Raw genomic sequence first — 11,749 nt, 5'->3', positions numbered from 1 at the left:
CCCCCTCCCCCCCATATACTCTTGAAGAATATAAGCTGAAGTGAAATGCTTTCCAGAGGTGGAAAGTCCCTCCATGTGAGATGAGGCAACAAATGACTCTTCCTTTTACGGAGTTCAGAAGGGAGGGGTAGTAGCTTTAAGAGCAAATCAAAAGAAAACAGCTGAAAAACTGAAATTTTTAAAGGTGTAACTTCTTAGAGCACCTGGAGCCCTGAACCAAAGGGGTGTCTCCACACACTTGTGGACTATTTCCACAAGTCTCTGTTGGGTGCCTGTGAAACAGTGGGAGGTCCAGCAGAAGACTTGAAAAGCCTGGCAGCACATAGGCAAGAAATCCACCTGCCTCTGAACACACCCCTCACAGGTAGCAAAAGTGACTTAGGGCAGGAGAGGAAAACCTGGGTTAGGAAAAGCAGGCCCAGGCCGAGGTCAGTTGTCCCTGGAGGAGGAACAGAAGCAAAGGTTGTCTGCTGCTGACGCAGTAGATGAAATCTACCAGTTGCTGACAAATCAAGTTCAGTTCGACTGTCAACAGAGAAAGGAGAACAACTATTGATTCCCGACCTCTAAGAGCACAAAGGGGTTGCCTAAAATTGAAGGCAGAGCAAGAGAATCCCACACCCTACCCTTGCCTTGCGCCAAGTAAAAGGCAAACAGCAGCCGCCGCCATGGAAAAGCTGCAGAGGCATGCAAGCCTTCCACGCTGCAGGGACCAGCGTTCCAGATCTCACACTAAGTAGCAGGCCCCACAATAAAGACCCTCTGTACCAGACAGCACTCTAATATCCACACACAGAGAAAGCAACCAGCTCATCCACTGACTAGATTCAGCCTTCCATACTCAAGACTCACACAAGAAAATGGTAGTTTCAGGCACGAGTAATATTTACCCCAGTTCCATGTTCCTGTATATATAATGCCCAGCATTCAATAAAAATACACAGTCAAAAGGAGGAAGTTGGGGGCTGGAGATGATGCAGGTGTTGTAACTGACAAAGTGACAGACAAAACTCTCCCACAAAGACTTCAAAGTAGCTATGATTACTCTCAATATGCTAAAGGACAGCGTGCAAAAGATAGACATGCATTAAAAGATGTGGATATGGGCCCTCCCTGGTGGCGCAGCGGGTTAAAGCACAACACTAAGAAGCTAAAGCCGCTTCCGCATGAGTTCGATCCCCGCCTGCCCCGGAGGTGACCACATGGTGTGGCAGACCTCTCGTGGCCCGCCCGCTGCTCCCCTCAGCAGTGTACTTCGTCGATCTGCCTGTTCTGCTCTCTCTGGTGAATCCTCTCACCCTCCACATCTCTGGCCTGTACCCCAGTTCTGTATGAACAAATAAGTAAATCTTTAAAAAGAAAAAAAAAGACGTGGATATGAATAGCTTGACAGTATGGGAAAAGCCGTACCATGTAAGCGTGCATGAAAGAAAGTGGGAGTGGCAAGATTAACATCAGGAAAAAGGACTATAACCAAGAATATTACTAGACTTAAGCATACTGAATAAAGGAAGAAGTCAATGAAACGTTGTAACAATCCTAAATGGAGACCCACTGAAACATCTCCCAGACACATAAAGCAAAATACTGTAAGTCTGGAAGAAACATGATATCGTAAGAACAGGAAATCTTATAGAATCCATGCAGGACTACATTTGATTCACACTTGACTGGAGAGGGAGATTTTTAAACAAGAAGCCTTAGAGAATAATTTCAACAGGATGCCTGAGCTAGGTACCAAGTCAAAAGCTTTGACGTCGCCACAGAGAAAGAGAACGCAAGAGACCTCGACTGGGATGATCACCAATTGTTGACCTGAGCTGTCTGAATGCAAAGTAACAGATGCCTGGCTCTTTTGGTCCTTCATATATAAGGTCGCTAGAGGATGAGTCCTTTTCTGGATCACTTATGAGGTCACGCTTTGTGCCCAGCAGTAAGGTCCATACTATGGAGAAACCCTATTCAGCGAGCTTAAGCCTGAACAGTTTCTGAAGTTATATATAATATGTTCAGAAATACAGGCTGAGCGATTCTGTTCAATGCCAGTGTACGTGACTTATATACAACCTGATGTGTAATGAAATTTTGGAGTTCAGTACATTCGAATAGTGACAAGTCCTTATTGTAAAAATAAAAATTTAACATTTTTTTTTAGTCGTGGAACAAAAAGAAGGAAAGCATGAAGTCTCCCTCCTTTAAGCTAAGACACTGATTTCTTATACCAACACACTAAAAATAAAGCGATTTGAGTGTTTTATTTTTTAAATGAATTACGCTATCTTAAACTAAATGTAGCATCAAATTTCCATGCCCTTCTCATTTAGCAAGGAAAAAAATGCATTAAAAGTGCTGAAGATAACTTCAAGTAGAGTTTGTCATTAAAAGGGTTTTAAAATGTGCATTCCAAGGAGTTCTAATAATTTCCTAGAAGAAAACAAATTACTCGTAAAATGTGTTTAAAAGGGAAACAAAGTCACGCTGATCAGGAGGAATAATGAAGCCTCCTGAATCAGAGCTCTGTTCTCTGTGGAGCTGATTCTGGCTCAGACCACATGGGTTTGCAAGCGGACCTGAGTGACATTCAGTATTCTCATACACAGTCCTCTAACCTGAAATTGAGGCTAACTTAATATCTACCTCATCAGAGATAACATTAAATAAAGCAATGCAAGCATGAAAGATAACAGCAGTTGCTGGACAGGTTGCTGGCACATTGGTGTACACATGGTGACTTTTAAATAATGTGTATACATAATGTGATCTTGATAGGGTATTTTCTGACACTCAACTTGCTGGAGAATGCACTAGCTCAAAGAAGGTACAGGATCTATGCTGCTTTTCAATTAATTCACATTTCTCATTTTCAAAAAAGAGAGTAAGTCACTTGATGCCCATATTTAAAATAATCATTTAAATTGTCTTCTGTTTACTCAATTGATTTTCCACAAGAGGGTAGTGATGACTATTTTTGAAAGTGGGAATGTGTACGTGACTTATATACAACCTGATATGTAATGAAATCTGAGCTCACTTTCTAAAGTAAAAAGGCATGCAGAACACTGAGTAATTGGCAGGTATTTGATACACATCTGGTATTAGCACATTAACGAAGCTAGGAACTATCTCTAAGTGGAGGTAAGTTAACATAGCCTAGAAATGCAAAGAGGTTACATGTAGAGATTTAAAAAAAAAATTACTACATCCTGGTACATATACACAATGGAATATTACTCAGCAACCAAAACAAAACAAAACAAAAAAACAAAACACATGCCTTCTGCAGCAACATGGATGGAGCTGGAAAAGATCATGCTTAGTGAAATAAGCGAGAAAGAAAAGGAAAAATACTAGATGGTTTCTCTCATAGCAGGAGTATAACGGAACAGGAGAGAAAATAATGATAATGAACAACTATATACCAGAGACATTTTACAGGGCTGGAGTGGGGAGTGAGATCAAAACAGTGAGGGGAGGGAAGTGCACTGGACTATGGTGATGGCACACGGGTGATCTGGTGATGGGAAACCCAAGGGTATTACAACTGAGATGGAAAAATGCACAAAAATATGTAAAAATAAACTATTATAAAATAAAAAAAAATACTACACCCATACAAAAATAAAAACATGTTTGTTTCCTTCGCTCTGGGCATGGGAAGGACATATTAATACTCTACAATACAAGCACTTTCACAAAGAATTTCTGGATAAGCCAACAAAAATAGCCTGTCATCACCCAAGAATTTCTCTTCATAGCTCCTCAAAACCCTCAAAAAAGAGAGTGAGATACTTACAATAAATGCAAAGGGGAAGACTGCATTCAGAACCATTCTTCAATGCCAGATTTGCCACAGGAAGGCATGACTGGTAGGTTCATCACCATTTATGCTGGAAATTCTCTTGGGGATAATGTTTTATTTGGTATTTTATTAGATATGGAATCCTTACAAGTGCAGAAAGCATAATGTATTGCCCTGAGAACGTGTCTGCTACTTGCAACTTGCCTTGAGTTTGAAACAAAAAATGTTTCAACAATGATTAGCATTTCCTCTACAGAAGCACTTGGGTAGCTCTGCAGAAGGACTTTCATCATTTTCTGTTTACTACGTCCAGACTGGTATATGTGATAATCGATCCACAGAAACCCTCAGAAATGGTGAACTTAGGCTTTCTTCTTCCCTATACTCCTCGGCCTGACTCACCCCATCGTCCAGGAAACACAGACACAACTGATGTCTACAACTGCATTAAGCTAAAAATAAAATGAATTATTGACACGTTCAAAAGAGACTGGCATCTTTTTATGGATAACTAAAATCTTAACATAAACAACCTAATATGAAAGAGTTAATTAAAGTGTTAACTTCCCATGGGCTCCCCAGATTGCTGGTTATGTTTTTAAATTAAAGCAGTATTATTACCTTGGAAAGAGCTTTCTTTTATTGACTGTACAACAGATCTAGTATTTTTCCATGTTAAAATCACCTCCACACACCTATGCTCCTTTCTAACTCCTTAATAAATTCCACATATAGAAATTACTCTTTCAGTTTCAAGAAATGCAGACAGACAGGAAATGTAGTTTCCATTTTTTTCCCTTATTTTTTGGGAAGAAATGCAAGTGACCACAGCATAGCAAGACCCTTCATCTAAATAAGGGCACATTCATCTTCTGAGTCCCAAGCCCACCACCACCCTTCACTGCTTCCTTCCAATGCGCTTGTAAACAATCTATGAATGACCATCTCCAATTTTTCTACTTGTTTTATCCTAGATCATACATTCTTAATGGGGACAAAAATCAGTCTTGTAGTGAGGGGGGAAATCTTGTAACAGCACAGCATACACACAGCACATAACAGATACAGAGAATCTATGTGATATTAAGATTTCAAGGGAGTGCGCATTTAGGGATTAAAAAGTTGAAAATGCTCCCTAGGTGATGACAGTGAAAAGGAAATTGTCTTAGATCAGTACTTCCCAACCAGTTAGTCACAGGGGGTTAGAGGTGTGAGCTGTGTGGGTTCCCATCGCGTAAGCCCCGCAGGCAGATAGGCAAAGTGGCTGCGTGGTCAGCCTGCTGGCCTCTAGTTACGTGTGACCTCCTTGGCCCCAGGGTGCCCTCTGAATATTACCATTTTCTCCATGCACCATGCATGATAAAGGCTGGGAAACATTTTCCTAGAGAAATGAATCTTCCACTTCTTGGGATGACTGAGGTTGTCCTTGTGTAAATAAGGTCCTTTATCTTAATCTTTCCCCTCTACTGCAAATATTGGTAATTCCAGCTTTGTCTGTCCAGGATTCTCTTCCTGCGGCATCCAGTAAGGTACGCCTTCTGTCCAATGCCACTTTGAGGGCTAGCATCTCATGAACTTTGCTCTCTCACAACCCACCATCTCTCACAACCTCAATCTCCCTAGCATGCCTTGGTCTCATCGATAAAGAGATCTACATTGTTCCTATCTTGGAAAGAGTTCCTCAGATGATCTTCTTAAGGTAACTACCTTTCCATTGTCAACCATTTGAGAAAAGTGTGTTATTTCCATTATTTTTGTTGTTTTGCACTGAATATTTAGTAGATAAAATTTTATTTTTATAAAACACACATATTGTCCTGCCCCATACCCTTCCCTGCCCAGAGTAACTGTCCTTAAGTGTGTTCTTCACAGCCTTGCTTTTCTCTCTGCTATTAACACGCATATAAGTGGATACCCAATGATGCCTTAGTGCTTTATATAAATGGAATTCTCTATTATATAAGTACTTGAGATTCATCCTTGTTGCTATGTGAGATATAATTCATTCACTTTTACTGCCAACAATATTCTAAGACTATACCTTTTACTTATTTAGTCATTACTTCTATTAAACAAAAACCTTGAGCTTCCAAGTGACTTCTGAGTTAATAACCAGGAGGTCTCCTTTGAATCACTTCTTAGCTACACAGCTCGGCTCCTCCGTCACACTGTTGCTCTCTAATTCCTTTCTTTCTTTTGTCCACAGACTATTCACTCGTTGGATCTCTAACCTCTTTTATTTTATTACTTTTTTTGGGCTAACCTCCTTTAATATCTCAAGTGTCCCTATCTCAACACTCACTCTTATCTAAAGAGATCTTAGAACACACCAAAGAGAAGAAAATGTTGACAAATCAATTTCTTTATAGTTACACACAGCAGAAGTTAAGGGAAGTAATAAATGTTGCCATCATTGCTAATTTTTTTATTAATAAGTTTTTATTGAGGAAACATTGGTTTACAGCATTTTATAAGTTTCAGGTGTACAGCTTTATAATTCCACACCTGTATACTTTACATCACAATCACCATCAAAAGTGTGGTTTCCGCCCATCACCCTATATTCACCCCTTTTACTTCACCCAACCTCTCATCTGTTTATACAAACAGGAAGACCCATTTTTTCTATTTTGGCCTATTTTAGTACACATCTCAAGTACCTGCGAAAACTCCAGGAAAGGTTTGGTTATGATCTAAGTTGCATTCTTAGATCAATTCTTAAACAAGATAATTTCCTCAAATTAAATGACATATTCAGCAGCAAAACTAAGTATGTGCCTTAACTCATGCATTTATTCACACAGCAATTACCAAATCATAACAGGCTATAGACACTACTCATTTCAAAAGTGAAATTATCATGCAAAATAAGTATGTGCCATTATAAAAGTGCTTTATATATAAAAGCATGCATTAGAGTCAGAGAAAAGATAGCAACTCACTTGCCTGAATATCTACTTCGCAGAAGAGGTAACATTCTTACTGGGCCTTAGTTAATGAGCAGTACTTGGTAAGTAAAGGGAGTGAGAGGGAAGAGTAGGTATAAAGTTCTGTATAGAGAAGCAACTTGATCTATTTGAAAAAGCATGGACAATTCCATAAGATAAAAGGTTGAAGAGTTGGTAGACTGTGGGGAAATGAAACTGAAGAGGCAGATTTTAGGGCAGGCTGGGACTGGTAGGTTACGCTAAATAATTTGTACTTCATCACCCAGATAACTCAGCTGTGATCTCTAAGCAAGCAAGGTGGACAAGATCCACTTTGGTCTTTAGAAAGTGATTCTAACAACAATATGGAAAATAGTGGTCCAGTTGGTTAAGAAAAGAGGCCAGGAAGTAACTTATACAGATGAACCCAGGTAAGATACTGAACAAAAGCAGGAACAATACAGACAAAGAGTTGAGATTAATTCAAACAGTATTTTAAGTGCAGATAAGAGTAGAGACTTTAAGAGAAAGAGAATATGTGATGGCTTTGGGGTGTACTGTTTGTTATACTAGATATATAAAATACCACTGACTGACAGACAAACAGGAAAAGCAGGTTTGGGGGTAGGGGAAAATAATGAACTCAGATTTTGAATTTTGGGTCTTTCCAAATGGGTAAATCCAGTTTAAAGTATGGATCTAAAAATGAACAGAAAAGATTAGGAATAGGAATTGAAACTATACGTTGAATACAATTTCTAACTCTAAAGAAATCCTGGGAATGTAATGTAGAGTGTGTAACTACAGTGATGTTCAATGCGAACACTTTCTGAAGCTCCAGCACTGTTTGCTGTGCAAGGAGAGACAACAGAAAATCTCACAAAAGCCTTCCTCTTTATGGGTTCGTCATGATTTCAGCTGAATCTCTCACCAGCAGGCTGGACAACACAGCTCTAACAGTTATGATGAAACCTAGTTAGAGTGATCAAGGCCGATCCACCCAATAGTGGAGGTGAGCATAAAAGCCACTAGCAGGACTCAAACTTGATTTGACAGATAGGAGGACACCACCATTAAGTTGTCATCTTAAGCCATACGCAATAAAAACAATATTTAAAGAAAAAACTTAATTTGTGTTGAGCAGGGAGTGAGTCCAGCAGGCTACTCTACTATCACTTGACTGAAGGCTGGAGAGAGGTATTAGCAGACGACAATGTTGAGACATGCTTGTTAAATAAATAAATGAACAGTGAATTCTGTTAAAGGACAGAGTGACAAGGGTTGGTCACTGCTTATGAAAAGACAAAGGACCAGGCTGAATCAAGTGGATCCAGGATTTTAAGGGTGAACAGGAAAATGGTGGCACCAAGAAAACTGAGAAATGGGTCATGGGGGAAATTTATTCAGGTACATTCTAAAGCTACATAAAAATGAAAATGTTCACTAGAATTTTAGACATAAAATTAAATTTTGGAGAACTTGCTCTTGTGTAACATACTTCCTTAGACATAAATATACAAAACTATATTTATAGTATGCCCGTGACATGTTTTCTCCCAAGCAGAATTACTTTTAAATTTATTGGCTTATACTATACTAAACCATATAATTTAAGGACCATCAACCCAAAGCCAGTAGATTAAAATGATCTATTAAATTGAATTCACACAAAAATCCCCATGAACTTGAGTGGTATAACTACTATTTTATAGATAAGAAAAAATATGAGGCAGCTTTGAAAGGGTTCAGCAGAGAGGTGACAGATCTGATCAGACTAAACTGACTCAAACGCTCCTGAATCTTATCTACCTCAACTTCCACTACGCGATTTGACAAGCGAGCAACAAAACCACATAAATAGCAGCTAGGACCTAAGTATGCAGACCTGAAATACCACACTGACCTTAAGAGTCAGGTATGAACTTGCTTTTAAATGAACATCTAGTGGTAAGATCACGAGAGAGTCCTTTTCAAAAACGTGTCCTGTATAATGAGAACAGGGAGTGTAACTTCCACCATGGGCAACAAAATAGGGTTGGAGGGAAAATAGAAAGGTAGGAATGTGGTCCTCTTAAAATCTGAACCCTAAAATTCCTAGTAAGACCTAGGCATATATAAAGATTTGGTATTATAAAGAAACAGCACACTTGATTCTTACCGTTAATGACTGGTGTGTAAACAACAATCCCAACCAAGTTTGGATCAGATACAGTTGTGTCCAGAATAAGGCCCCCAATGCTGAAAGATAAAATCATATAACTTAGGGAAGAGGAGTGGACATGCACTAATTTGTTCTTGACATATAAACACTTGTACTTTTAAAAACAAAATAGTTAGGCATTAAAAAAGAGAAAAATGGCCCTCCCTGGTGGTGCAGTGGGTTAAAGCACTGCACTAAGAAGCTGAAACCACTTCCGCATGAGTTCGATTCCTGCCTGCCCTGGAGGTGACCACATGGTGTGGCAGACCTCTCCTGACCCGCCCGCTGCTCCCCTCAGCAGTGTACTTTGTTGATCTGCCTGTTCTGCTCCCCACTCTGTCTCTGGTGAAGTCTTTCGCCACTCCTGAGTCTCTGGCCTGTACCCCAGTTCTATATGCACAAATAAATCTTTAAAAAAAAAAAAAAGAAAGAAAAATGAGGAAATACTCAAAGTAAAAAAAAAATCAAAGTTAACTGCAAAACATTAAAAATAAAACATGGCATGAGCTGGAGCTCTGCTTCTCAGGACTTGCTTTCTGGTCCCCAAGACATGGTACTCGTGACGAGGAAAAGCACAGGGTGAGTGTAAGCGAATGAAGTCTGGAAGGACAGACAAGAAATTACTAACATCCATCTCTAGGGGTGAGATTGACCAGGAAAGAGATGGTCATTTTTGTGCCATTCTGCACTTAGTAATTTGTAATACCCTTTATAATTTCAAAAAAATCTTTTAAAGAGTACCCACTCGGATCTGAAGTAACTAAGGGCATTTAGGAATGACTAGTGCATGTTTGCATGTAATGGGGTCTGCTCATCACTGGCAAATTAAATGATGCACAGGAGCCACAGAAAGAGCTGACCTGGAGAACACAGGCCTGAACACCAGCATGCCAGTGTGCAGGCCAGCCACATGTTCACTAGGTCTCACAGAGCTTGCATTCCTTGGCTTGTTTCAGAGGCCTCTACATTGGCTAACTTTAGTATCTGAGTCTACGGCCTACATAACACTGCCAGTCCCTACTGCATGGGATTCTACTATGTCCTCCAGGAAAATGCGATCCACATTACAGAAAAGAGAACTGTGTCACAAAACGGAGCTGCTTGTCAAAATACTAAGACAAATGTTCTTACCACAAAGAGTTAACTTAGGAAATTGTTAAATCTTTATTTTCTTAATCCTTCAGCAAAACAAATTAATAATGGCTTAATATAGCTACACTACCAGGGGTTCTCATGAAAAAGTTCATTTTACTGAGTCCAAAAATAGTCAACTTTGGAAATATTTTAATACTTTAAGCCTTAATTTTAAAAATACACATCGTAAGACAAACTTGCCATGTGTTGAGGAAAAAAAAAAAAGCATTCTGTAGATATAACATGAACACTTGTTAAAATATGGCTTAAAATGTTTGTTACTTGGGTCATAAAACTTACTATAGAAAAATTAGAAAATATAAACACAAAAGAAGAAAATAAAACTGAGTCACAGGTAAGGCATTCAGCCTTCGACAGTTAGTCTATCGGTATGTTGCCACCCAGACATATTTAACAAGCTTATTATTAAAAATAAAAACTGGCTGAAATTATAAAAGTCCTTTTCTTTTCTGTTATAAAATTTTATTTTTACCAAACATATGTGCATATGAAAGTACCACAAAGCTTATAAAACAGTCCTTAACCCCACGCACAGATTCTGCTCCCCACAAACACCCCTTTTCAACTTCTTTAGCTATTCTGGCACTTAATTTTCGATGTTTAAGTAACATGGTTATAAATACAGTCTTTCCTGATAATGTGATTTTAAACATTTACCTCCTAGCTTCCTGCTATGGCAGATGAGGAGTGAGTCTCTCTTCCTTCACACTTTTGTCTCTTCACGGCTCCCTTCTTCCCCCTATCCTGCCAATCTGGCTCTATTTTCTTTTTTGGCAGATTCTCTAGGATGGACTCAATAACAACAAAGGAATCACTTTCAAAGCTGACTTATGAAGCCTACTAGATCTTTCACTTGCATTACTGCTCTTGCATCGTATTTTCCTTCATTTTCTAGGCACTTACTTAGGCTCAAATGTGTAACAGAGTTAATGAAAGCTGCAACTTCGTCAGGTAAAGATCAATTCCCTTTTTCCTGAGCGACATCCTCCTGCCCCTGAGCCTCTGGGTGTTTGCACTCTGGACCTGACACCCCCTGTCACTCATGCTCCTCTGCTGTCTCCATGGCAGGTCTTAGGCTACGCAGTGTGACAAAGCCCCAACATGTCATAGGATCTGTACCGAACTTCCCAAGAAAAGCAGTCCGCATTATGTAAAATTGACCCACATGCTGCTATGATGGGATCCTCAAGTCTGCATCATCTCCTTTCCTGTTTTATCTCCTCACATTCACAGGCATTGTTACAGGAGAGGGTTGTAAGAGCAAATTTTCAAGGTCCCGCACATCTGGAAACTTGCGTCTATCCTTATATTCAGTTGTCACTGTGACCACATTCTTTGTTCAAAATACTTTTCCTTAGAATTCTGACAGAATCACTTTGGTGTTGCTATTAGAAGTGATTCTGATACTTAACTTTTCTCTCTCAAAATATCTGGAATTCATGGTTATGTGTTTTTATTTGGGTACTTTCTACTGTAATGCAATATGCTGGGTACTCAGTGGATCCTTTCAATATCCTTCTTCACTTCGGGGAAATTTTCTTGTATTGTTTCTTTGATAATTTCCTCTCTGTATTCGCCTCCTCGCCTTCATCTAGTTCTCTGCTTTCTGTTCTAGTTTCCAGGATAGTTCTTTAATATTATCTTCTTTTTCTATTTATATTTTTTGTG

At 39.2% G+C, this 11,749-nt stretch overlaps 1 protein-coding gene across 1 annotated transcript in view; it reads right to left on the bottom strand.

Moving 5' to 3' along the window:
• Window positions 1-11,749, bottom strand: part of SLC41A2 (solute carrier family 41 (magnesium transporter), member 2) — a 58,006-nt gene that overhangs the window by 16,663 nt on the left and 29,594 nt on the right. Inside the window, exon 7 of the mRNA XM_012735134.1 lies at window positions 8,885-8,964. Coding sequence (XP_012590588.1) covers window positions 8,885-8,964 — 80 coding nt within the window. The remainder of the gene's footprint in view (window positions 1-8,884; window positions 8,965-11,749) is intronic.

Source organism: Condylura cristata, unplaced genomic scaffold, assembly GCF_000260355.1.
Source record: "Condylura cristata isolate star-nosed mole 26May11 unplaced genomic scaffold, ConCri1.0 scaffold00004, whole genome shotgun sequence".
NCBI lineage: Eukaryota > Metazoa > Chordata > Mammalia > Eulipotyphla > Talpidae > Condylura > Condylura cristata.
Note: the sequence above shows the minus strand (reverse complement) of the source record. Positions and strands in the feature narration are given on the sequence as shown.